Genomic DNA, 27951 nt, shown 5'->3' on the forward strand with positions numbered 1-27951 from the left:
CTTAATGGGTTTTTCGCCCATTGCGGCAAATATCATGAGCTGTGGTAGATGATGTATAATTTTCGGTTGTATTTTTATTGCTTCTTTTATTTCTAACACACTGTTTTATTATATTCCATGGAATTCCAAGCGTAAAACTATAAATTGCAACATAAGAAATAAAAGAAGCAATTAAAATTCAATATGAATATTTAATGTGATAGATGTGCCTTCTCCCAACTTCTGCCACAAATCCACAGACATGCCATGGACCACTGGCATTCCGCAGACTACCATTTGGGAACAAACCAAAAGAATGGAAGAAAATGACAATAGGTGGGGGGGGGGAGTGAAGATAACAAACTTGGGGTTTGAACCTGTATCTCCCTGGTCCAAGTTCAACATTCTCCATCTTTATTCATGGGGTACCTTGTGCTTGCCACTTTCTCAAGACTGGCTCAAGAAATTTTGTTGTTTGAGACAAAGGACAAAATTATGCCTCCCACATTACATGGACAGAAGCTGAGCAGGGTGATAGCTTAATTTTACTTCAACACTGTTTCTGGGCCAAAGTACTTCACTGTACCAGAGGGCAGCAAGGTATCCTAAGGGGTGTAAGGCAAACTGCATGACACATAACTCTATTGCCTAATGGTAGAGTCGGCCCTACTCTCTCTTAGCTTAATCTACTTCACAGAGTTCTTAAGATAAAATGGAATATTCCTCATGCATTCTGCCTTTGGTTACTTGGAGGATGGCTGGAAATCACATGTAATTATAGCTATCCTGACAAATGTCCCAACAAAACAAAGCCAGGTCTTTGTGTATTGCTGCCTATTCAGCTGCCTTGTGCATTCATTGCCAAAGTCAAGGCGATGGCACTCATGTCCTGTTGCAGATTTGGCAACCTCTGGCCCCCTGGATACTCCTGAACTACAACTTCCATCATCCTTGACCCTTGGCCATGATGCCTGGGGTTGACAGGAGTTGGAGCCCAACAACACCTAGAGGGCCACATGTTCCTTTAATTCTGTCCTAATGTGTGCTTCCATCTTGGATTGTGCTCTATGCCCAGTACAAGCTCCACACATACCTGGTAGTATTATAACAAGGAGGGAGAAAGGTGTTTATTCCGTCTAGCATGGCCCATTCTTGAGCATTCATCTAGTTGTGCAAGGCCAATGGAAAGAGGTAGGACCTGAGTGGAGGATTCTGTGGAGGTGGGAAATTCAACATCATTTTAACCAACATGCTTAGTTCTAGTTAATACATGAAGGAGTTAAGACCATAGAGTAAGCTATTCTCCTAGACTTAACTAGGTCACATTCTCTCACCTGGGAAGGAAGGAAGTCAGGTTTTCTTGTTCACTCTTTTCCACCATGTGAACCCAACCAGATATGATGTGTGAGCTTGATTGCTACAATCTCAGACCACGTGTTCAGAAGCTTTTCACCATATTCTACAACACAATATTTCTGCCTGTATTTTCTTGCTGCTGTATGGAAAAATGCATGAATCTGACCTTTGAAAAGTTTGCAACTAAGAACAATTTTAACTTACCAAACTGTGTTTTTTTTCTGTAGAAAGGGGAAACACTGTAAGTGACTTAAAGTGGAACATTTAACAGGTCTAACAGCCTATAGTCCCATGCTTTCCTTTGCTGCATGCTTTGTGTTTTAAAACCTCTGCTGGGGATCTCTGTTACTGGAGAGTATTCTGCCCCATGTTTGGATTTAACGTTCAAATGAATTCTTCTTTATTTAACCAAATAACCAAGAGAAGCAAGCTCTGCTTATGTGAGTTTAGCCCAATTCTAATAACATCTTCTGTATGTGAGATTCCTTTATCTGCATGCGTGCTTGATCTCTAACCTGCCATTGCCATCATTCTCTGCAAAGTTCCTCAAAATATTGTCACAAAACTCCACAGTATGTTGCATACAGGCTCAATGGGGCTGTTTCATTGTTAATTCATTCGGTTATGAGGGGAAAAAAAATATCCAAAGCAAGGGGGAGACATACTGCTTTATAAATTAGACAAATGTGAAGCATGTTAACCAGAAAGGATTTGTTTTCTCTAATGCTTTTTTAAAATAGCTTATTTGACTACTGGTACATGGAGGTATGCATATTTTAAACACTGCGTTACCAGCTGATGAACAAATCCAGTGTTCTAGCATCCCAGGAGATGGGTACTTTGCACTTTGGGTGATGTTATTTGTAGCTTACCCTTTCTGCTTCTGCTCAGGCAAACAGCCCACCATGCAACTGGCTAATTTTCATACAATCTATTGCAGGCAAAGCCAGCATGGCGCCCTCCAAATATGGTTGGTTTACAACTCCCACCACCCTTGCCCATTGGCCATGCTGGTTGTGCCTGATAGGAGTTGTAGTCCAACAACAGCAGACCAAAATAATCCCTGTCCATCAAATGCCTAGCTAGGGAAAAAGGTCAGCTTTAACCAGGTACTGAGATGTTAGTGAAGGCCCCAGGTGTATCTCACCAGGGACAGCGTTTCGCAGTTGTGGAGCCACAACTGAAAAGACCCTCTCCATTCTCATCACCTTTTGGTCTCCAAGCCTCCCTCAGAGGGGGAACCTGGAGAAGGGCCTCAGAAGATCAAAGGGTCCAGGTAGGTTCATATTGCAAGAGGTGTTCCAGAAGATATTGGAGTCCTGAGCACTCTAGGTCAAAACTAGCGCTTTGAATAAATACAGTAATTAGTTAAACAGTAGTGGGTGAAGTTAACACTGGGTGAAGAGCGCTGCAAGTTATTTGTCTTCATGTTTTTTTGTTTTTACCTCTTTGTTCTCATTAAATCCGTTTAATCTGTATAGCATAGTCTTCTCTATGCATAAGCACCCACCCAACCTTTCACCAGCTGTCTGGAATATTAATGCCAGTGGACAGAGTGGCAAGGATATTACCTAGCATGGTGGGAAGGCTTTTTAGAGCAGAACACTCACTACTTACCATTCTGATAATTATGAATAAATGATGTAAAAATTAGGACCTGCACAAATACATTGGAACACAGTGTGCTCCAGTACCCTGCTCCAATTAGCCGGCCACATCCTCCTCCATGATGCTCCATTACATTCCCCACACCCAACAATCCCTCAGAATTCCATGCCCACAGAGCATCTTTAGTCCTCATTAGGCTATTTTGCAGGTTTCCCCTCATCCTCTTAGATTTCCCTCCTAAAGCAGGGATGGGGAACATCAGGCCAAATGAAGCCCCCCCTGTTTGGCCCTTCATACCCCTCACCAGCCCTGCTTTGCACCCTCCTGGAGTGCCTTTACCCCAGTAAAATGGGTCCTTCAATTCTTACAGTCCCTGGCTTGCTTGGATGGTGTGCGAGTGTGTGCGGAAATTAGCCTATTGTACAAAGGTAATAATAATGATATTTTATTATTTGTACTCTGCCCATATGAATGGGCTGCCAGTAAACTTCACATCTGATTACCCCCCCCCCCCCGTTTTGCCTCTGACTGTGCTCACTTTTGGCTCTGGCCCCACCCACCACCGACAAGTGGCCCCTGAAAGGGTGCCCGGAAGGGAATGTGGCCCTCAGGCTTAAAAGGTTTTTCCACCCCTGCCCACAACATTTTTTGGTACTTCGCCTAAGCCTGCTACTCTCCCCATCCCCCTTTGTGGGTGGGTGATGGCATTTTGGCTGCTGCAGCAACATCATTCCTCGTCTAAACAAGGCATGTCATAGGAACATCAGAAGCTGCCTAATATCGAGCGATGCCATTGGTCCACCTAGTTCAGTATTGAATACACCAATTGGCCGTGGGTCTTTAGGACTTCAGACAGGGTTCTCTCTCAGTCCCAACCTGGAGATGCTGGGGATTGAACCAAGATGAAATAGATGTGGTGAAAAAGAAAGAAAAAATACTAAATGTTTTTATATTTCAATTTAATACAAATGCACATTAAGGCTTCCCTAGAATCCCACTGAAGTGAAAAGGAGATTGGCATCCTTTGGATTTGGCTGGCTGCTCTTGTACATGTTTAATGTCAAGATTGTGAGTAGCTCTTTTGATACTAATGGCCCCAAAATGAATGATGTACTTAAAAGGTTTGTTACATCCTGTGCTGAGCCAAGCTCTCAAGGAAGTATTACCATAAATGACTTATGTCACTGCTGCTCATAAACCGTGCTTAGAATTAGTGAGCTTTCCTTGAATGTGTGCGCCACTTTCAAACCACTCCCTTTAATGCTTACAAGAACTTTTACGCAAGAGCAGAAGCTCGTTTCTTGTCCATTTTGTGCAGCAGGAGCTGCCAATGATTTGGGGCAACTTGGTACATTTGTGAATCTTGAGAAAGCGCTATTGATGTCAGTTACAAAATGGCTGCCACAGGAAGCATGGCATGACACAAAATGGCTACCATGGTGTGTAGCGTAACACAGAATGGCTGCTACATCTAATGAGAAGAAAACAAAACAGTGTGAGCATGCCCCACCGCCCCAGTCACCCAAAGTGCAGAAAGGCACCTATATCAACCACTGCCATTCTTCCTCGAGAAAGAAAAACTCTTTGGTTCAGAATGGATGGGAGAATGGGTATCCATGAAATGTGGGCATGTTTAAGGGAGCTCGTTCAATGCTGGGAGAGGCTGAACAGGAACTGAGTGGCAGATAGTTGGTCAACGTGTAGTAGCAGGATCAGCATTGCCAAGATTGCAAGCAGGATCAGGGCACAAGTACTGAGCAACAGTAAAACCAGAAACACATTAAAAAGGAGCCAAAACTGGAGGCTAGTTTAGGAATCCATCCAATAGGATTGAAGCAGAGATACGTAGAGGAAAGGGATCAAACTGGCAAGCAAAGCCAGATTGAAGGGGGCAGGAATAAGGAGTGGAGCACAATAAGAAGACTGGTCCAGAAGTGGTCTGTAGAAGGAAACCCAGCCTTCTTTTTTCCTGAGGACATTAAAAGAACAAGAGCCAATCTTAAGTGAAGAGAGCTTAGCTAGAGTTGCTGGGCCCTAGATATCTTCACTGTCTCTTTAAATTTCCCACACAATTCAGCAGCTGCAGCTTCTCCCATCCCTCCCCACCTGTTGTAACAAACAAGGCTCCAGGTGTGTTGCCCAGAAGGCAAGGGTGAAGAAAGAAGACGACAGCAGTAGGAGGCAAGAGATGCTACAGCTGCATCAGGGAATATAAGGGTGTGGGAAGGAATAGAGGATGCGGCCTGATACAGAAAAAGGCCATTGAGCTCTGTAGTCTGTACACTGGTTGGCAGCTGCTCTCCAGGGTTCTAGACAGGGAGGAGTGTTCCCAGCCCTATAAATAAATGCCAGGGACTGAGCCTGGGTCCATCTGCAGGTGAAGCAGATGCTCTTAGCACTGAGCAATCCAAAACACAGTGGAGAGCGACCGAATCCAAAAAGAGATAACGAAACAAGGTAAAGAAGAGAAACAAAGTGGCCACTTATAAATAAAATGATACATGTGAAACAAATATTTAATAACGTTGGTACAATATGTGAAGTTTCAGCATCAACATTCATAACATTGCAGGATCCTGATATGAAAGTAGTACACTCGTAAAAGAAAGGTCTCACATTCATTACTCAAACAAAACTCTCTAGAGATGACACCAAACTATGGCAAGACTATCTGTCTTAACTCCAACAGGAGGCCTGCTTCAAAATGTATCTTCAAGGAGATCAAATGTTAAGTCAAAGTTGCTAGACATCCAGAAAGACACCAGACATTTTGGTATGCCTAAGTGAAAATGCCTCTTTGAACAAATGGCAACTTGTCTGACTGAACTTCCATTCCAGTTCTATACACTGAATGGGCAGGGGGGCACCATCTTGCCCTTCGTCTTGACTGAAGCCCACCTGTTGCTCCACAGGTAAAGTAAATCTTATTTACAGCTAATAGCAGGCATAGGCAAAATTGGCCCTCCAGATGTTTTGGGACTACAACTCCCATCATCCCTAGCTAACAGGACCAGTGGTCAGGGACGATGGGAGTTATAGTCCCAAAACATCTGGAGGGGCGAATTTGCCTATGCCTGGCTAATAGTCTTGCATAATGACAAGACTTTGCTCTGCCTACTGAAGGTGTGGGGAACCTCTGGCCCACCAGATGTTGCTGAACAACTCCCATTAACCCTGACAAGCATGACCAATGGCAAGGGGTGATGGAAATTGTAGTTCAGCAACAACTGCAGGTCCAAAGATTCCCCATGCTGGGTCTATTGCCCTGCTGTAATTGAGAATGTAAGAAGATCTTAAACTGGAGAAGCCCATAGGCAGGACCTGAGCACAACAACACCCCCCCCTTCCAGCAGTTGCCAGCAATTGGTACTCAGAAGCACAATGCCTTCAACAGTGGGGGTAGAACATACATAGCCATCAGTAAGTCACAATAGATAGCCTTATCGTCCATGAATTTGCCTAATTCTCTTTTAAAGCTTAACTTTTAAAGTTAATGACTCAGGAGCCCTACCACCTTAGACCTGGTCACCCTGTGTGACTCTGGATCTCTCAGCTGTAACACTGGGCTGGTCACAGTACTTGGGAATGGAGGAAGAATGAAGCCATCGTTTTTATTTGTTGCCATGGCATAGATCACTAGATGGCACTGTGGCACACAGTCTTAACCAAATAGATATATAGATATATTTCTTGGTGTGTGTGTGTATGTGTGTGTGTGTGTGTGTGTGTGTGAATTCTGAAAAAACACACTGATGGCAGTGAGAAGTGTAGGTTAAGGGAGCTGACCTATAGCAAACAGCAAGCAGTTTTTCATAGAATAATTGCAACAGCAGGATGGGAGTCAGACCCCAGAGGTCTTTCTGATTGCTTATGTCTTGGGAATAAACTGCTGAACACTCCCCAAATCCTGGGCCCACACTGTGACTTCTTAACATGTAAATTAATAACATGCACTCTGGATGAAATACAGGAATGAAAGCTGCCACAAGCCTGGGGTGGGGGTGACATCATCAAGAGTGGGCCAGCAAATTTATTGAGGACTATCGCTGGCTACTAGTCACGATGGCTTTATACAATCTTCATGTTCAAAGTCAGTAAATGTGAAGGGGTACCAGCTGCTGGGGACCAAGAGTGGAAGAGGGCTATTGTCTTTGTGTCCTGCTCAGAGGCTTCATGGAGGCATCTGGTTGGCCAACAAGATCTAGATTTTGGTCTGATCCAGGAGGGCTCTTCAGAACAAATCCCTGCAGTTCCTGTCTCAGGCATTCTACTCTTTCCTCTTTCCCATTGGCCCAACTCTACTCCAGGCATTCTCCCATTCAATGTGGACTGAGCTCCCGCAAACCATCTGCAAAGCCAGTTCATATCCTTTGCTCCAAGTCTTGCATTAGATAATTCTTACCGCTTCTCAAGCCTATTTCTCACTAAGGTGCTAAACCTGTGTCTGGGCTGCACCACTTCAGACAGCCAGGGCTGGGTGGGGGTAGTTCTCGCAACTGAAACTTAAATTCAGTATACAAAACAACTCGGTCCATGTAGTAAGCTAACATATTAGGGAACAAGTAAGCTAGAGCCCTTCTCATGGATATCTAGTTTTCAGGGTGGAGGGGTATTTTTGGACAGAGGGCCATTTAATGGCCTTGCTGAAGTGGTACAACCCAGATGCAGGTTTATCACCTAAGATGCTTCAATCCAGCTAAGCAGCTTTGCTTCCTATAATGCTGGCTGCTGTGCTCTTATTAAACTGTTTTTTTCTATATGTACACACTCACGCGTGCACACACACAAGCACAAATGCAGAGTAAAAACTGGCTGTTGCTTGTCTGTCATCTCTCCCCCTGTGCTCCAGCTGTTGCCTGATATTCTGCCTGCTCAGGATGATGGTGTCAGCAACAGAATGTTGATGAACAGAGCTCTGCCTGTGCAAATTCTGACACCAAGGTACTTTTGCGTAGGGACTCCTGTCATGGCTTTGAACATCTCTAGGGAGAAGGAGCAACCTTCCTGAAGCTGCCTGAATGGTAGCTTGTAAGAGTTTTCTATTTGGTCTTGTCTACACATCTGCTTGAGCTGTGCCATTCATAAGCTGCCTCCCTCACATTAATGAGATGAATTGGATGATAGCCAGTTTTGATCGAAGACAACATTTTTCATTTTGCTTTAAAGGAAAGGAGGGGGAAAGCCCCAAACATAAACACACTGTAGGCTTATTGATCATACTTAATGCTCAATCTTTTGGGAAATTGCAAAGGAACATAAGAAAGCTGTAGATATAGAAGCCAGCTTCCAATAATTCCTCCATGCTGAAGTGTGGCCAAGAAGCAGAGCACAGGTTGGAACCAACACAAGGTGCTGTGCAGGTGGGACTAGGCTTGATTCTCAATGGTTGAGGTCACTGGGGTCTCTCTTTATTTCTCCCATAGATGTGAATGGTTACTATTTAATCCCATGGGAAAAACAAAGTTGGGGTTCTGCTGCAGCAAAGCCTGCCCTATATGCTGAAACTGGGTCTCCTGGCGCCCACTGGCATAAACCCTGCAGGGGGTGCAGTGTTTCTCTGTGGGTGTTTCCAGACAGGTATTTATTGTGGAACTGGTGATCTTCATGCATGCATTTTATTTTATTTTTGCAGCATCCATATGGCATTGTTGGCATCAAAACAAGTCTGTTATTTCCCTCACCGTTTAATCCAGATTGGCCCTAAATTGCAATACCCGAGAAGTCCATTAACAATACTAAGCCCCTGTCTAGAAGCACCCTGTTTGCAGAGTTGCAACCCACCCCCTCTCCTGTTGCTGCAGTATACAAAACATCCTTCACCCAACATAATGATGGAGTAGGAAACTCCCCCTCCCCCAAAATATTTGTACACTTCCTGCCCCCAACAACTACTTGTCAGATGTAGTGTTGCCATGTTTTAGGAGAGCATATTTTTCCTGGAGTCCATTAACTCATCACTGGTTACTTTGAAAGACAGTTTATAGCCAACTGTATCCCCCGCCCCCATCACTGTATAGAATTTTGCATTCTTAAAGACACCCCCTTCTTTCTGATCATGTGAATCAATGAGTAAGTATTTATCAACTGAATGGCTTAGTTGGCATGTAATAATAAACCAAACCATGCCTAAACACTTATGAGTGCATGGAGCAAAAATTATGGCGACTTCATTCCTCCTCTGGTTCTACTGCTCTTATGCTACCTAGAACTAATCCATGGTTTGACTTAGCATTACGTGTGACCCCGCGCTTGTGGCTTATCTCTACCACCAGGCAAACTGCAAATGATAAACCATGAACAAACCTGGTCTATGGCTCACACTGTGGAGCAGGCATAAGCAAACCCAGCCCGGAACCACAACTCCCACAATGCCTAGCTAACAGGACTAGTGGTCAGGGATGATGGGAATTGTAGTCCTGAAACATCTGGAGGGCTGAGTTCGCCTGTGCCAGCTTTGGAGTGAACTAAGCCGAACAACAGCTTAGCACAGAAGTAGCAGGACTGGGAGAGGAGAGAAGCAGTCATTATTTTCCCTCTGAGTACCTACATGGCTCATGCATAGCCATGATTTGTCTTAGCGCTATGTGGAATTGAATGTGAAGCAACTGGCTATAAATCCACGACATTAACAGATTTGTCCAAAATTAACAGAAAGAGAAAAGTACAGCTAGCTTTAATTGAAACTTGTTAAATCGTACGAATCATGACTATGAAATATCACTCCCCTCCCCCCACTTATACAGCCTGAGCCGATCTTTGCCAAGGGTGAAGAATCTCATCCCTTATGTCTCACTCTCAGATAATCCAACCCACTAATTTAAATTCCTGTGAGAAACACTATGATGGTGGCATGCCACTTATCAATATATACATTCGTCCACATCTTCCTGACAATTTTCAGTGGGAATTGAGCCAATTCAAACTTTCACATGTTCTGTGACAATAGAACACAGAAATATCACAGAAATATTAAGTAGAAATGTTCTGTGTCAACATTCAAGTTACAGCATTTGCACCCGGGACACTACAGCTCAGTTTTTTTCCAGGAGCCTTGGCTGCCATCCAGCATGCAACTGGAAGAATGGAGTTTCATCAAGAGCTGGGACAACAGGTGAGAATCCATTGAGAACAGGACTGGAGTCTGCCAACCAGATAGTTCATGACGATCATGGTTGAAGCAGCCCTTTCAAACTACCTACACTATCTCTTACTTTTTTCTTACCTTTGGCTCTTGTTCTCTTTCATCTGTTCATCCTAATGTTGAATGGCCTCCTTGGACATTGGCCTCTGTTGCCGGCTCAACTCTAGCAATTCATTTTGGCTCCGAATGGCCTGCGACCTGCAATGTGTTTCTGTTTCGCAGAGTATGCAGATACATTGCATCCCCTATTATTTACTGAATCTATAAGTCACCATCCTTTTTTTTTAACAAAAGGAAACTCAAAGTGGCTTACAAAACAGGGGCCCTGAAATTTATCAGGCCCTCCTTCTACATACAAAATGCCCAACAACGAGTGGCAAGCATAGGAAGAGCCCTGCTGGATTAGCTCAAGGGTCCATCCAGTCCAGAACTGGAGGACCTTAGGCTTGGGGGCCTTTCTGGCCCTCAACAGTCTCTCCAGGCCACACTCTTCACCAGCTCTGTTCTGTGCCCCTGCCCATGTGCTTTTGCCTCCCTGGAATGTGTCCTAAAAACTGCAATAATACTCTTGCTTGCTTGAATGGAGGGTGGGTGGGTGGAGAACTTCCTCTCCTTCATTGGAGGTTTTTAAGCAGACGCTGGATGCCCACCTGCCATGTATGCTTTAATTGAGATTCCTGCATCGCAGGGGGGTTGGACTAGATGATCCTCAGGACCTCTTCTAACTCTACAATTCTGATTCCAAGCAGCTGTGTGTGTATAGGTGTAGAAACCCCTGGCTCTTGCATGGCTGGAATGTAGCCTACTGTACAAAGGTTAGAATCACTCCCCACATTTTTTGTCTCTGGTCTCACCTACCACTGGCATGTGGTTCCTTATAATGCCATGAGGCCCTTGAAAAAAATTCCCCATCCCTGATCTAGTCAACCCCCTGGCTTCTCACAGTGGCTAACTAGATACCTCTAACAAGCTACGCAAGCAGGACATGAATCGTTCCCCAAAAGCTGGTATAAAGGTAAAGGTAAAGGGGCCCCTGACCATTAGGTCCAGTCGTGGCCGACTCTGGGGTTGCGGCGCTCATCTCGCTTTATTGGCCGAGGGAGCCGGCGTGCAGCTTCTGGGTCATGTCGCCAGCATGACTAAGCCGCTTATGGTGAACCACAGCAGCACACAGAAACGGCGTTTACCTTCCCGCTGGAGCGGTACCTATTTATCTACTTGTACTTTGACGTGCTTTCGAACTGCTAGGTTGGCAGGAGCAGGGACCGAGCAACAGGAGCTCATCCCGTCACGGGGATTCGAACCGCTGACCTTCTGATTGGCAAGCCCTAGGCTCTGTGGTTTAACCCACTGTGCCACCCGTGTCCCAAAAGCTGGTATACAGTGGCACAACAAGAGGTTCCATTCTTCTGAGCATATGCAAAATTCTTTTCCCTGCTTGGCTGAATAACCAGGACAATATCACACTCTTCTGAGACTGCAGGTAAAGGTTCCAAGCCAGAAGTAGAAGCAGAAGAAGGAGAAGTGCAACTCTCACTTTGGTTTGAGCTATAACATTTATCCTTAAGAAATTAAGCAGAAAATGGAGAAACAGGCAAACTGGGGAATGATACCAATAAGCATAGGAGAATAAAATACACCAGTAAAGGAGACATTCACGCAGAACTTTAAGGGAAGGAGGGGGATGCAATATTTCTGTTACTAATAAATATACCTTTGTTTCATAGGGATTTATGTTCTTTTCTTCCAGCTGCTCCATATTAGGAGAGGAAGTGGATGCCAGAGCGTTATTGAGAATGCCAGTCAAAAGCATGCCGGAATTATTCTGCACATTTTGTATAAAATGCTGGCCTGGAATATTAAGGGCAAAATCTAGAAAATTAGTTCCTACGATCAGGAAAAATGAAGGCAACCCAGGCCTGCCGCATCGGATGGCTGTGGGGTTTCTATGATGTAACAGCTCCTCTTGCTCACGGGGCTGGAAGTCGGAACTGTTCCATGGCATTTGCAAGAAAGGCAGTGAGGGAAACAGGAGAGCGAGGGAAGCAGAGTAAATCTGGGCAGAGGTGGTACACAGCAGTTTCTCTAGAAAAGAAAATGAAGACTCTTTCATGCTATTGACTAAGTGCTGATATTTAAGAAATATGATATATATGGTGTCCTGCCTTCCCCTCCAAAAGGAATCTAAACAAGAAGCACCAACCCACCCATCATGCAAAACGAAAAGTAAAAAAGATCAGCAAATAACACAGCAGCAATTGGCTGCTGAGAGCTGCAGAATAAGAAGAATACACAGCAGCCCACAACTAGCTAACCGTTTCTGTCGAAAGCTCCCCAAATTGCCACGTTTCGGTCAGGGAATGGAATCTGCTCAAGGATGGGTCTAGGCAGGCCTCCCGAGGGGGCGCACGACGCCCAGCCCACAAGAGAAATGGCCAACTCCTTCTGTCCGCACAAAGGGGCACTTGAACCAGGTCTTCTGGTGTTGATGGGAGTGCAGGGGGGGGGGGAATAAATGGGGTGGAAGGCAGCCACAGTATACAGCGAAAAGGTATAGGCTGCACGCACGCTATACCTTTGAAGCACATTTGAAGCACATTTCCCCCTCCTCAAAGAATTCTGGGCCAACCTGTGGTTGGTTAAAGGGTTGTTAGGAACGGTGCTTCATTGAGGGGCAAACTACAATGGCCGGAATCCCCCGAGGGAAAGAGTGGGCTTCGAAGTGCGCACGAGGCCACTTGCCCTGTGCCCCCTCCTTTTCCACACAGCCCTTTCTTTTCCTACCTCGCTTCCTTCTCCCACATCCTTGCTTCCCCGCACGTCGTCCGCCTTCCTTCCTCCCCCTCTAAGGGGCCCCCTTTCTCCCTCACGCTCCGGGACCCTCTCCTTTTGCTTTCGTGACTCCGCTCACCTTTCCCCCCTTCCGTCCCGCGCCTCCCCTCCGTCCTGCCCCCGCGCTCGCTCGCTCGTTTTCCCGCCGCCTCTCTTGCCTTGCCAATTCCCCCCCCCCCCGCCGCCCTCCTCCACCCCAATTTCTCTCCCTCGCCCCCTTTCACCGGGCTACGCGGGGCGGGAGGGGCGAGAAGGGCAGGCCTGTTCCAGAAAGTCTCGTCACGCGCTCCTCCCCACGAGCCTCACGCCCGCCGCCAACTTCGCCCCCTCGCCCGCGTCTCCCCGGGGGAAGCGCCCCGGCCTCCCGGCCTCCTTCCCGCCCGAGCGGGTGGGCGGCGCGTCTCCGCCCTGGGCCCGCCCCGCTTGCGCGTGACGCGGAGGCCGCGAGGCTGCCGCCCGCCGCCCTTGCTGCGTGTGTAGGCTCTGGGCTGCGTGTGCGCGTGTGTCCACGCGAGCGAGGGAGCGAGGAGAAGGCGCGCGGGCGCGGAGGCGGCATCCTCCTTCTCTTCCTCCTCCTCCTCCTGCTGCTGCTGCTCCTCGTCGTCTCCCCTCGGCCGGAGTCCCCTGTCAGGCGGAAGGCGAGGCGAGGCGGGCGCCGGGGCCCGCCGCGGGGCATGGAGAGCCTGCTGGAGAACCCGGTGCGCGCCGTGCTCTACCTGAAGGAGCTCACCGCCATCGTGCAGAACCAGCAGAGCCTCATCCACACGCAGCGCCAGCGCATCGACGAGCTGGAGAGGCGCCTGGACGAGCTCAGCACCGAGAACCGCAGCCTCCGCCAGCAGCACGCGCTGCCCGAAGAGCCCACGCAGCAGCAGCAGCAGCCCAGGCTCCCCGCTCCGCCGCCGGCTTGCCCACCGGGTCCTCCCCAGGGCCAGCAGCAGCAGCCTTCGCCGCCGCTGCCGCCGCCGCCACCTCCGGAGCAGCCTCGGCAGGAGCAGCTTCAGCACCCGCAACAGCTCCCGGCGCCTCCGCAGCCTCCCAGCAGCAGCAGCAAGCAAGCTCAGGCCAGCCCCAGCGGCAGCCGGACGCCCGCCCCCCACCAGCACCCTCCGCTCCACCACCACCACCACCACCCCGAGAAGGACGGCAGGGAGAAGAGCTGTTGCGCGGTCCTGCTCCAGCACAAACCACCCCCGGCCATCGCCAAAGGCGTCTTGAGCAGGAGACCAGAGTAAGTCAGGAAGGGGAGGGGAAGGGGGAGGGAGGCGAGGAGGAAAGAGGGGGCTCTGGGTCGACAAGAGCCAGCCCCCCCCCGCCGCCCCAAAGATGAGAAATTCATTTATTTGGAGCCTTCATACACCCATCTTAACGCTGCCGTCTCCATCGGTGTGCAAGCAGGAAGATGGTCCTAGGAGCAAGGATCCTGCCCCGCATACTGCCGCTGCAATCTGACGGAGTGGGCGGGTGGGGAAATCCCTTCCCCGGTGTATTTCCAATTTCCATAGGATGCCAGAGAAACGAAATGCTGCCTCGGCAAGGGGCGTTCGGCTCCCTGCTTCCGAGCTTCCTTTCTGCTATGTGTGATGATATATGGTCAGAAGAAGTTTACATTTTTGAAAACACAAGCCACTCTCCCCCTCCCCCTTTTTTGTTGCAAAGCATGCCTTGGTTGTTTTCTGCCGGTTGTAAATATGTTTGCCATAGCCAAAGCAGGAAAAGAGGATTTCCTAGGAAGGCATAGGCTGGTGTCAGATTTTGCTCAATTGTTTGGGCAGTGCAGCTGCTTTACAGAACAAAAATTTCAAAACCGTAATAGCTCTTATTACACAACTAGGATTTCCCCTTTCATTAAAGATGCAGTAGGAAAACATTGCAGATACCTTTTCCTATTGACACAAACCCTTCATATATTTGTGATTCAGATTTCTTTTACCTGTGGGTTTATATAGTGTGTTTGGGTGACTCTCGTATTCTGAAGTGGCAAAGAATTGTTTTATGGGGTTTTCTTTATCAGCAAAGAAAGCCTGGTTGTGTGTTTGTGTACAGTGTGACTGTGTGCTCGTGTGTGCATCTTATATATGCATATGTGTTATTCAAGAGCTCAAATTTTGCTGCAATGAAGGTTCTAAAGTGGTACAGAAGAATTATGTTTTTTCCTGGGTTATGCATAAACTGAATTGTAATTGCCTAGTACCTTTGCAAATGCATCTAGCTTAGAGATATCTCACCTTTCTCTCCAAGGTCTTTTCAGTCGACAGATTCCATTAACCTCTTTGCATACATGTGGATGATAGAAGCCAGAGCTGCTATGGTACAGGGGAGAGACAAGAATAAAAATTCACTTGCAGGTACTTCAGGGATGTAGAAGTAAAGTTGTGTTTTTAAATTCCAGCCTTGACCTTTGACTTTAATGGCACTGAGGCCCATGAACAACATTTCATTTCTAGTTTCAGGAGTGGGTTTTTGCTTCCTTCTCCTATTTGTTTATAAGTGGGGAATCTTTTCTGATCTTCATTTGTATATAGGATGTTTTCTGTAAATATGGGACTAGCAGCAGAACTGTGAAATCTTTCATTGTTTGGAGAGGTGGCCCATTTCTCTCTGAATGAAGCTGGTCAGAGAAAAGAACACATAATGGTAGTCATCTTTCCCTCAATGTGCAAAATGAATATTTCTCCAAACTATAGCTAGCCCTTTGCTATGAGCAGCTTGTAATCAAAAAGTCAACATCTTGTTTATTGACTAACAGTAGTATGTGTTTTGCAGGTATGTGTTTTGCCAGGGGGTAAATAAATTGCAGGATCGGGCCCATATTCCTTCCAAATGAAGCTGCAAGGTCTCTTCTGCTGCAAATTCCATGTATTGAAATGCAATTCAAACGGCACTACTATATCAGTGTAAAAACGATTGTGTTAGAGAGGAATTTCAGAAATCTATTTAAAAAACCCAAAACCTAGTGGGTTTTATGCAGTGATGCCAGTGTTACAAATGTAGTATTGACAAGATTTCCCTTTCATCTTCTCCTAATTTCTCACATACGTCACTAAGCAGAATGATGAGTCGGTTTCAATGCATGGTTCTGAATAGCTCTTTCCTGGGATACGAATCTTATTTATTGCAAAGAGGGAAGAAGGGGATGGGACTATACCTGGTTAGTTCTTATCCAAATGCCCAGGTAGGAAGGTCTTCAGGACTCTGGCACTCATTGTTGAAAGGAGACAGCAGAGCAACCCCTGGTGCCCTCTCTTCTCACCGTAATTAAGATAGCCTTCTGTTTTATTCTATAGCTTAGCCAGAGAAAAAGTTTGAGTAAAGATGCAAAGTGCAACATGTTTGGGAGATTTGTCTTAAACACCCCTTATACATAACAAGAACTTCCTCTTGAAATATCTTTTACTGCTTTTAACTACTGTGTTGAATATTCCCCAAGTGCCTACAAGGCAATATCAGGGTCTTTTTATGCAGTAAATTTTAGGTGGGGAGGTGGTGGTGACAGGAAATATGTGTTATTGAAAGTACCCTATGTTCAAAACCACACATGAGCAAAGCTATCTCTACTACCCTTTGTCTATAATATTCTAGTATTTTCACAGTCGTAATTTGAACCCTAAATGCTGTAGTAGCTGCTTTTGGAACTGCTTCTTTCGTCTGATCCGGGACTCCAGTTGCTTGACTGGAATGATAATCGGGGTAGAAAATGGCCACTCTCTAAGCAGTACACACATGAGCTTCCTTAATATGTAACTATCATGTATGGGTAGAAGAGGCTTGAACTGATTCCCTCCCCACATCACCTGAAAGGGCTGAATAATGATATTGTAGTGCCTTGCAAATGCATTATGTTTTGGAAACAAAACTGCAGACAGCTCATTCTGCTGCATGTATATGTATGCCCTCTCATCTTCAAGGACCACTCGAAGGCCTTGTTTTATTATGATATCATTACTGTGATATCATTTGGGAACCAGTCTGCTTTGAAGACACTGTAGTCATGCGTTAGAAGAGCTCACTGTGCAAAGCACAGAATGGAAAGGGGGTTGCTCTGGACTTCATGAAATCCAGATTGAACACATCTGCTGTGCCACTAACTTCCCGTGCTCAGTCCTTCTATTATCTTCAGCTAAAGATCTCATAAAAGGGACGCGGGTGGTGCTGTGGTCTAAACCACTGAGCCTAGGGCTTGCCGATTGGAAGGTCAGTGGTTAGAATCCCAGCGACGGGGTGAACTCCGTTGCCCAGTCCCTGCTCCTGCCAACCTAGCAGTTCGGAAGCACGTCAAAGTGCAAGTAGATAAATAGGTGGGAAGGTAAATGGTGTTTCCGTGCGCTGCTCTGGTTTCGCCAGAAGTGGCTTAGTCATGCTGGCCACATGACCCAGAAAAGCTGTCTGCAGACAAACGTTGGCTCCCTTGGCCAGTAAAGCGAGATGAGCGCCGCAACCCCAGAGTCATTTGCGACTGGACTTAACTGTCAGGGGTCCTTTACCTTTTTAAAGATCTCATGTATCATGATTGGGAATGCATATCGTGAAGAGAGGACTTTGGGGTGGCTTTTACTTAGGGGATGATCCACTGGAGAGATCTCCTGCATGGAGTGTTCTTGCACACTTCCTGGTGTGGTGCTGGCATTGTGTGGTTTCATCATATCTCCTCCTGTTCTTATGACCTTGGAAGTGAAGCAGTCACATAGGAAACTGGTTTGATGTGGTAACTTCCTGTGCCAACAGTGTTGGCACGGTAGGTCTACAGTCACCTGGAGGCAATGGTTTCCCTTTTACAGGTACTGGAGGGGCATGGGGAGGAGCTGTGCTGCAGTCCCCATCCCCCCGCCATTCTAGATAGATATGAAAAGGGCCTATTGGCTTCCATCCTGGTCTCAGGGTGTGCTCTGAAGGCACATGAAGCCACCACGTTGATGAAACTAGGTATATCTTGATGTGGCTAGTGACCACATGGGACCACATTGGATGGGTGACCATCTAGGAACACCACATATGCATTGGAGGAAAGAATGGATAGCAGAGTAACAAAATAGACAGGTAAAATGGTGAAGAAGAAATGGACTTCTTGTGGTCTGTATTATTAGGCTGTACTCCACAAAGCACTTAAACAAAGTTACCTTTTGAATAGTTCTCCATCTCTGTCTTGCTCATACTTGGTCAGCAGTAAGTCCCATTGATTTCAGTAGCATTTGCTTTCAAGTAAGTCCTATTCTGAGGATGACAGCTTATCAAACTCGGCTCTGTCTGCTGGTCTGTGGCACCGGTGTGTTGCATTGCCAGTACAATGCTATATTTTGTGAACTTACTCTGGTGTAGCTCTAGGCATTCCTCATCCTAAGCACTTGATACACTACTGGTGAGTCTTAGGATCAGGGTGCTATCCGGAGGCTTCTGTGAAATGAAACTAGCTTAAATTCTGATTTTAAAAGTGTCCTGTCTTTCTTGAACTCAATGTACTTTTTATACTTATACGTATAAGTATAAAAGTATAATCATTTTATAAAAACAGTATCGGAACTGTAATGAAAGAGCATCACAAGCAGAAATAAAGAGCCAGCTAAAAATCTCGGTCTTTTGGGTGTAATAGCAAGGCATGTTCGAACACGAATACAGGAACACCTTCGCTACTCTGTGGGATTAATTTTTAAAGAGAAATAAGGACTGGAACTGATGAGGTTCCCCAAGGAGGTAATTCAAGATACAGTGGTACCTCGGGTTAAGTACTTAATTCATTCCGGAGGTCCGTTCTTAACCTGAAACTGTTCTTAACCTGAAGCACCACTTTAGCTAATGGGGCCTCCTGCTGCCGCTGCGCCGCCGGAGCACGATTTCTGTTCTCATCCTGAAGCAAAGTTCTTAACCTGAAGCACTATTTCTGGGTTAGCGGAGTCTGTAACCTGAAGTGCATGTAACCTGAGGTACCACTGGAACTGGAACTACCAGTTAGGTCTTTTTCTCAACCTTGCTGATGTTACTTTGTGAGTGAGGATACTTAGTGGGGATATGTATTCTTTCAGTCATGTTGAACCCACGCCATTTGTGTATCCATGTTTGTGACTCAGGCTGCCTACTCACATTCTGAGTTTTGTGACACGGGCTCATCTTCTTTCCCATAGTTCTGTGTATTCCCTATTCCAGTAACTCTAAATAGCAAAGTTTACTTCTGTTATACTGGAGATGGTTTAAAGTTCTCCTCAACAGGTTCTCACTTAGCTCACTTAGAGCAGTGTTTCCCAAACTTGGGTCTCCAGCTATTTTGGGACTACATTTCCCATTATCCCTGACCACTGTTCTTGCTAGCTAGGGATGATGGGAGTAGTTGTCCAAAAACATCTGGAGACCCAACTTCGGAAAACACTTGAGTTAGACGCTTGTAGTTACCCATGAGCTAAATCAGAGATAGGGAATCTATGGATCTCCAGGCATTGCTGAGCAACAACTGCAATCAGCCCAAGCCATGGTCAGGAACGATGGGAGCTGTAGTCCAGTAACATCTGGAGAGCCACAGGCTGCTAAATACAAAAGTTACATCTTGACCAGTGTCCTGACTCAGTACAAGACAGCTTCCGATGTTCTTCCACTAATCCTTTAACCCCTGAATCCCCATCCACTAGCTGAAAGACAGCCTAACTGCATTTTTCTGTGCATTCACCCCCTGTTACCCTTTCTTCTTTCTGCCATCTCTTCCTCCATTCGTAGAGATGCAGATTTTAAATGCCTTGTAGGTGGTAGGATTTGTTTCATTTATGTTGTGCTGTGAAGCATTGTGTGGATTGGTGATGCTGTGTTCACAATGCTTTTCCCTTGTAAATGTTCCTTAAAAGGAATTGTAGGCAAAAGCCACCAAAACACACATACAAATTCACAAAACTGTACACTATAGTTCTAATAACAGTGAGTATTATTTCTCTGGCAAGAAAGAAATCACTTATGCAGAGAACTGTTAATTGCTGCTATGCATAAAAGGTGGTTGAGGCCTAATGCGGATCTTTCCTGCAGAACGAGAGGTGGAGGAATAGATGGGAGGGGGGGTGCATGTGTTGATTTTACTGCGGGAATGAGGCTGGTTGCTCCATTTCATTCCTCTTTTCTGTCTAAGAACCTCTTGCATGAGTGCTGCTCTTAAATCTTTGGAGACCAACCATTTCCCTCACCCAAATGCAAAAAATAAAATTAAATTAAAAATAAGGTAATCTGTTCTGGAATGTTTGGTGTCTCCCCCGCTCCTACCCCCAGAAAAGCATGTCAGATTAGTATCCGACAGAAGCAGGCAAGAAAGCTACCTTGATCAGACAATTTCCTGTTGTAAGACTCAGCTTCAAATTACTCCCAGATGCATGGAGCATAATTTCTGCCCCCGCACCATTTTTCAGAACACTAGGCAACCATCCCCATTTTTTTTGCTGTTCCCTCAAGACCCTTTTTATGATTGAATTACAGCAAGGGAAGAATTACGCACCTTAACCTAGATGGTCTCACATCCTGCTGGCTTCCTATCTTGACAGAATTCTCTTGGGGGGGCTACTTGCATAATCAGAAGCCCAAAACAGGCATTCCTGGGCACACAGACAACTTGGTTGTGAGTCTGAACCATTTGTGTGTGGGGGGGGGGAGGAGGCAGGAATTAGAATTCAATAATTTGCAGTGTTTTGGGGCTTTTTTGTCGCTGACCTGTAAAAAGCAGACATGAAAGTGTTTCATGGCTTCATGCTCAACACGAATAAACATTGTTAGTCTGAATTATTTAAAGTAACTGTCATCAAGCCCAAAGAATTATTGACGATGCAGAATACTGACTGCTGGGCCACTTGAGTGACACAGATTGTGCCACCTTGCTTGCATCAAAGAGGTCAGTGTTGCAGACGAAAGGACCAGGGTAAATAAGAATGTCAGGCGAGTCTGGCTACTGGGTTAGCCTTTCTTGCCCAGCATCCTCTGCCCCACAATGGCCAACTGGTCAAGTCATACACAGGCAGGACAAGAACACAATAGTAATAAATAGCATTTATACAACTGTTGAGTGTGTGCGTATACTACCCTTATAGCGAAAGTCAGTGTTATTGTTATAATACAGATGTTAGGAGGTGGCACAGCTAAGGTATGGTAACTTCAAGTCAGGGTTTTGGGGGAGAGGGTAGAGTTTTCAGTGTGTGCACATAGGAGAGAAAGGGAGACAAGATCGCAGCATGGTTCAAAGGCTTGCTCTTAAATATATTCAAGGCAATTACGAATAGAGAGTGCCAGTGTGCAATGTTTGTTGTTGTTACATCATAATAATCAGCTATGGGTGTTTCTGAATAATAATGTGTGGTCTGAAATGTGAAGTAGAGTGGGGGGGGGCTTTGGGGGGGAGGGAAGCCTTCCAATAATGAACTCATGTGGCAAATTCTGGCAGAAATGGAGTCAAACTGTGGTCAGTGTGGAGCAAGGTATTGGCATATTTGGGGAATCCTAATGTTTTGTAAAAGTACAGCGTCTATATCATCTGTCTGTCTGTCTGTCTGTCTGTCTGTCTAAAGGGGCACAAACTAATCCTGTGAGAATTGAGCATGTTGGCTTTCTGTTAGAAAAGCCTGCTTAGCTTAAGTAAAGTAACTTCATCAGCTGCCTTAAGATGAGGGGTAGCTAACCTGTGGTCCTTCAGACATTGTGGGACTGCAGTTTCCATCACCATTGACCACACTGCCTGGGGTTGATGGGAGTTCGAGTCCAACAAAATCTGGAGGGCCACAGGGTTGCTACCTCTTCTTAACACCATGCCCTGAGAGCTTAGGGATTGGATAATGTGTGCAATCCTGTACATGTTTACTCAGAAGTAACTCAGAAGTTAGGTAAGCATTACTTCCATGTAAGGGTACATAAACTTGCAGCCCTAACTTTTAGCTGAATCCCCTGCATGTTGATTTGGAAATAAATCCTACTGTAATTCACTTCAACTTACAAGGCCCATAGATGTCTAAACTAACTTTCTCGCTAGATTTCAGTAGATCTATGGTTTAAAGCATGGTTGCCATGTTGCCCCTCAAGGAAAAGAAACATGAAACAGCTGAGAACTTTTTTCTTGCCTCATCAAGAGGTCTGTGTTCTTCAAACACTTGCATCCTCCTTGTATCTGAATAAATTTTGCGTTGCCAGGAACGAAACCTGATTCTGATGAATCAAAGATGTGTTCGTGCAACAGAAGTGATTAGTCATATGGTATAAACCCAATCTAGTGCTGCCCCCCCCCCCCAGTTTCTTAGGGATGCACCACCCTTGAACTCTGCTGTACTTGCCTTCATTTCTGTCCCCCGTGGGTATTCTTTGTGATGGGAGAAGCCAACAAACCAAGCTCAGCTACTCTATGTGTCCAGCCATACTTTCCCAAGCATTAGAACTTCACCCTTTCTTTGTCACCCATCTTTCTGCTCAAACTCACCCCAACAATTTCTCACTTGGGCTCTAGATGTATAATTACTTTTATAGACACAGATATGGGACCCCCTCTCCCTCCCTCTGTCTCCCCCTCCCTTCCTGTGTGTGTTTGTGCAAAGGAATGCAGAAAATGCCTCGTGGGGCAAGGAATAATCTTTGCCTTCCAAGACTGTTTCTTATTTTTTAAAATAGTTGGGATTTTCATTATGCGCATTATGTGTGTAACATGCAGTTTGCCCTCCAGCAGTGGGTTACGTTGCATCTTACATAGGTCTTACATAGGTCTTACGTAGGTCTGTTCACAAGATGTAAACAAAAAGATAAATATGAGAACCATTTGGGGTTTTTTTTGGTTTTGTTTTGCTAAGAGTGGAGGCCATTATGTTCTTTTTTTTCTTTAGTTCAATAAACACAATTATGTAAGTTTCAAACAGAAATTGCATTTGCAGGAGGTGCTGTTCTCCATTTGGGGTGGGAAAGCAGGCTATGCGTTAGTTCTTTATATAATGGATTTTCTCTGCGATAAAGCCGTTACACAACCCCAAACAGCTACTTACTTTAGCACTAAAATTAGAGTAAATATTATGAGCCATTACTCGCGTTAAAATAATTCTAGCTATATTTGTTCATTGCCCCAGTAAAATGAATATAATTGAGTAATGATCCTGCATTCTCAGAATCTTGAGTGATTGGATTTAAAGAGGGGCAAGGGTTGAACACAGCAGGAATAAGAAATGCAGGACTGACTGTCTTCCATGCCAACGTCTTGTTCTCAGATTCAGCCATGATGCTTTGAGGCTTTATCTTCTGTCATCACCCAGGGATGTCACCCTGAAAATTATGGCATCAAATCAAGTTATGAAGTGCACATATTTATCTGCATTCTGGATTTGTTTGCAGTGCTGATGCACCTCCTTTGTGATTCTGTCATTCCTCCCAAAAAATTGAAACAGTATCCTTCCAGCTGAATGCCCAGACTCAACCAGCGACACGGTGTTAAAAGAGATTTAGAGTTCAGGACAGAAGAGTTGACACAGAACAGATTCAGTACCATGGACAGCAACTAAGCTATCAGCCTGTTTGAAACAGAGTTGTGTCCCAATGTCCTCTTGAATGTTCTCCACCCTATTCGTGGGCAGAGATATTGTGGGGTGGGAACCATTTTACTGAATTTCTGTAGGGAGAAGAAAAAATTGCAGGCTGTTTCTTGAGGGGGAGATGGTGGTATCACAGGTTTCTTCTTCTTCTCCGAATGGTAGTTCCGCCCACTATTGCCGCTGAAAGTTGAGCAGATGTGTTGACGGCTTAGGCACTGTTTTGTATTCTCATCAATACTCCAATACTTGCATTATGATGGGATGTTGTGAGGGAAGGGAATGGCAGGTACCACACAAAAATTCTGCAAAAGTGGCCTTTCCCTAAGGGGTTAGAAATAATAAAATATTTGGCTCATCTGTAGTTTAAAATGTATTGAACATGTATATGCATCAAGAAATGAAGGTGTTACAGCACAAGCCAAATATCCACAGCTTTTGCTGTAATGATTAAAGGACACTCCACTACTAACAGGTTTAATGGTGCAGGTCCAGTTATTACTCCTGATCTCAGGCAGGTGAGTCAAGGACCTATGAGATTTCATCCACACTATGTGGTGGACCTTTGAACAAGACAGCACTGCAGTGGGATAATAATAATAATAATAATAATAATAATAATAATAATAATAATAATAATAATAATTTTATTATTTATATGTCGCCCATCTGAATATTAATAGACAAAGAACCTCAAACATTAAAAACCTCTGTACAGGGCTGCATTCATATGTCTTCTAAAAGTCAGCTAGATGTTTATTTCCTTGTCCTCTGATGGGAGGGCATTGCACAGGGCAGGCACCACAACTGAGAAGGTCTTCTGCCTGGTTCCCTTTAACCTCACTTCTTGCAATGAGGGTACCATCAGAAGGCCCTTGGATGAAACCATGGAAAAACAGATCCCACATCAATTCTTCAATATGAAAAGAAGACTATAAAAAGTGAAACAAATATTTGCAAATGCTCAAAATTCACCAACATTTCCAGTTTTGCCACTCATCTCTTGAAAGTGAAATTCAGACTTCAGACTTTGAATTTTAAATACAAACTTCTAACCTCAAAATGTGAAACTCAAGTCATTGCCATCTCTTGATAGCTTTAGCAGGCATCAAATTAGTCACCTGACTAATACCATTGCATGTCATCCATCAGATGCTAAAACAATTGCATGAAAAATATAAATGGGTGTCAGCCATTAAATGGTGTCAAATATACATTACACATCAACTGCCAAATAGCAATTGTCATTCATTCATTGAATATTCAAGTCAAATGTCATGGTGTGTCAAATATTTGGGAAATATTAAGCAAATATGCAAGTATATTCATGATCAAAAATTGCAGCTGGAAATTTCGAGCAGCAAATTAAAGTCCTTCACCAAAGGAACTGTTTTGAATTCTGCCTTTTGATAGACATTCTGTCATTTAAGAGATATTAATAGTTATTTCAAAACATTTATTGCAAATAGCAGTCTGCAGAACTTGTACTACATGTGGGTGATGGATGCATACTGCTTATTTATAAGTCCAGGGTACAATAGAACCCCATTCTATAGAACTCCTTGACTGAGTTGACTGGGTTGGTTCCAATTCAGGATAGCATTGTGATCACAACTGCCCTATTTATTAAATTATCTGAGTCAATTGTTCATGTGGGCAAGCAATTTTATGCCATGGTTAAGGCAGGGCTAGGGAACCTGGGCCTTCCAGAGGCTGTTAGGCTCCAACTCCCATCAGCCCCAGACAGTATAGCCAATGGTCAGGGATGATGGGACTTGTATCTGGGTTATTGTGTCAGACTCGGACTGGGCTGAAATCCCCACTCAGCCAAGAAACTCACTGGGTGACCTTGAGCCAGTCCTATTCCTTCAGGCTCACCTGTGTCACAAGGCTGTTGTGAGGATAAGGTACGTGTGCTGCTTTGGGCTCCTTGAGGGTCATGTGCATGCAATACATAAATAAATATACAGCAGTCATTTTAACTTAACATTGCTTAGAGAGCAAGGAAAATTGCATGGCATGAACGGAATAATCAGGTTTGTGCAACATAAAAATGCATCAGAGCCTGGAAAAGCAAAATGGGTGAACAGTGGCATGGATGCCGTGAGACATGCCAGGCAAAGAGCCCTTGGCTAAGGACCGATCCCTGTGAAATTCAAGCTGAGAAGTGAATGCTTTGGCAAAGGGACCCAGCCAAAGAGACTGAATCCTAATGTGGAGAACTGATAACCATACAAGATGTGACACTGCTTAAGAGTGCTGCAGAAATAAGGGCTTTACTAATGTTATCAACACTACAGGGCGCTAGGAGCAATAGAGCACTCTAGACCTGCTAGTATGACTCTTGGAACCAGTCGATTAAAGTACACCAGGACCCTATTTTGAGTAATATGAAACACATTTCTGCCAGCTGAGGTCATGCCTGGACTTGATAAAATCCAGACGTGGTAGAATGGACTGTTGCCAATTCAGGCTGCAGGTGGAGGGATATTTCTTCTGAATGCTCCTCCATATAGAATCAGAAAGGTTTTAGGAAATCATAAAGGAACATTTTTTAAATAAGTGATCGGCCATCCAGAGGCTGAAGCAGCACAGCCATTTAGCCCTTCAGTTGTCTCTCTTGTAGACCACGGTCCCCCTTACTACACTGTGCAGGCACTACTGACCCATCTTGTTGGCAGTGACCTGAGGGGGTCGCTCTTTGTTGCTGCTGTTGCTGATTTCATGTTTACATTACCCTTCCTTCCATGGGAGTGAACAGCAATAAAAATACAATCTATACAGTAAAAGACTAAGAATACTGTATATCCTTAAGAACCCAATATAAATAACACCAGCTGCTGGGATTGCAGGAGACATTTGTGAACAAATACATCTTTTGTCTGCATGTACTAGTGACCCATAACGTTTGTTCTGCACTTGTGAGAAATCAATCTTTTAGTGTGGCAGCACCTGTTCTCTGGAATTTACTGCCTATTTGTATTACGCAGGAGCCTTCATTGCACGGTTTTTGACACCTTCTAAAAGCTTTTATGCTGCTTAGGCAAGCCTACCTTGTAATTTTTTCACCCTCCCCCCTGCCCTTTTAAGCTGCTGATTTTATCTGTATTTTGATAATTCATAGAATCGTAGAATTGTAGAGTTGGAAGGGACCCCAAAAGTCATCTAGACTCCTGTAATGCAGGAATCTCAACTAAAGCATCCCTGACAGATGACCACCCAACCTCTGCTTAAAAACCTCCCAGGAAGGAGAGTCCACCACCTCTTGTGGGAGTCTGTTCCACTGTTGAACAGCTCTTACTGTCAGAAAGTTCTTCCTGATGTGTGGTCGGAATCTCATTTTTTGGTAACTTGAAGCCATTGGTTGTATTATGTCCACTGTTTTTCATGTCTGTATTTATTGCTATTTTTTAAATTAATATTTTATACCCCTTAGAGATCTTTTTATTAAGTGGTTGGTGTGTGTACCGTACCTTACCGTGTATAAGACACCTCCATTTATAAGATGACCCCTATTTTTTTTTTACCCCAAATTAAGAAATTAAGTTGTTTAGCTTTTTTGGGGGGTGGGGGAGGTCACTTCCGCCAATCGCTTACCCATCTGCCCACCACTGCTGATCGCTTGCCACAGCCACTGCCCATCGCACACCTTGCCGCAGCCACCAATTGTCTGCCCGCTCACCGCCACCAACAGCCTACCTGCCCACCTGCCCACTTACCGCAGCTGCCAATCACCTGCCCGCCTTGCCACAGCCACCAATTGCCTGCCTAATTGCTGTAGCCACAGCCAATCGCCAGCAGGCCTTGCCGCAGCCACCAATCACCCGCCCAATTGCTGCTGCCAATATCCTTCTTGCTGCTGCCATTAATCGCACGTCTCCCCTCTGGATTCACTATCCGTGTATAAGACGACATCCAATTTTTGCCAAATTTTTTTTAAAGCAAAAAGCATCCATCTTACACACAGAAAAATACAGTATATACGAAAAATAGGTAGGGGACAAACATATCTTACCTTGGAGGGGGAGCATCCTGGCAGTGTGGTGAGTTTCAGGTGAAAGGTACTTTTTAGGAAAAAGTATGGGCTTTACCCCTTGACATACTTTGAGTGAAGACTTTGGCCCTTCAGTTTATTTCAACTAAACACCCCCTGACGTACATGAAATTTGGTACTGATCAGTTATCTTACCTAATAGATTTATGACAAGCAGAATTCACCCTGTGCTAGCAAGTCTTCCACTTGAAGCAGAGGGACAGTCAATTAATGATTTAAAATGCTGTGAAACAAAAATCTGATCTGATTCTTTGGGTTTGTCAGAAAAAAAAAGGTACTGAAGACAAATTAGGATTATGACCACGTATTGTCTAATGTTGGTTCTGGCTGATTTATTAATGGGTGGTGATAATGCAAACTATTATTAGGGCTAAATGTGATGTAAGTGCCACATCTGCTGCTGTTTCTCAGTCTCTTTTTAAAATCCCTCTTAACATCAAATAGAAACAGCATGTGACATGAAATCACGATGT

The 27951-nt window shown here is 45.0% G+C and overlaps 1 protein-coding gene across 7 annotated transcripts in view; it reads left to right on the forward strand.

Annotated features, from left to right (window-relative positions):
* The first annotated feature begins 13495 nt into the window (after positions 1–13495).
* The window catches only part of IQSEC3 (IQ motif and Sec7 domain ArfGEF 3), a 145362-nt gene continuing 130906 nt past the window's right edge, over positions 13496–27951 (forward strand). For 5 of the 7 annotated variants that reach the window (XM_028746158.2, XM_028746164.2, XM_028746161.2 and 2 more), the window contains exon 1: positions 13496–14147. In XM_028746158.2, the coding sequence (XP_028601991.2) occupies positions 13591–14147 (557 nt within the window). In that variant the 5' untranslated portion in view covers positions 13496–13590. The remainder of the gene's footprint in view (positions 14148–27951) is intronic. The other 2 variants (XM_028746159.2, XM_028746165.2) reach the window with 1 other exon arrangement.

Source organism: Podarcis muralis, chromosome 10 (genome assembly GCF_964188315.1).
Source record: "Podarcis muralis chromosome 10, rPodMur119.hap1.1, whole genome shotgun sequence".
Classification (NCBI taxonomy): domain Eukaryota; kingdom Metazoa; phylum Chordata; class Lepidosauria; order Squamata; family Lacertidae; genus Podarcis; species Podarcis muralis.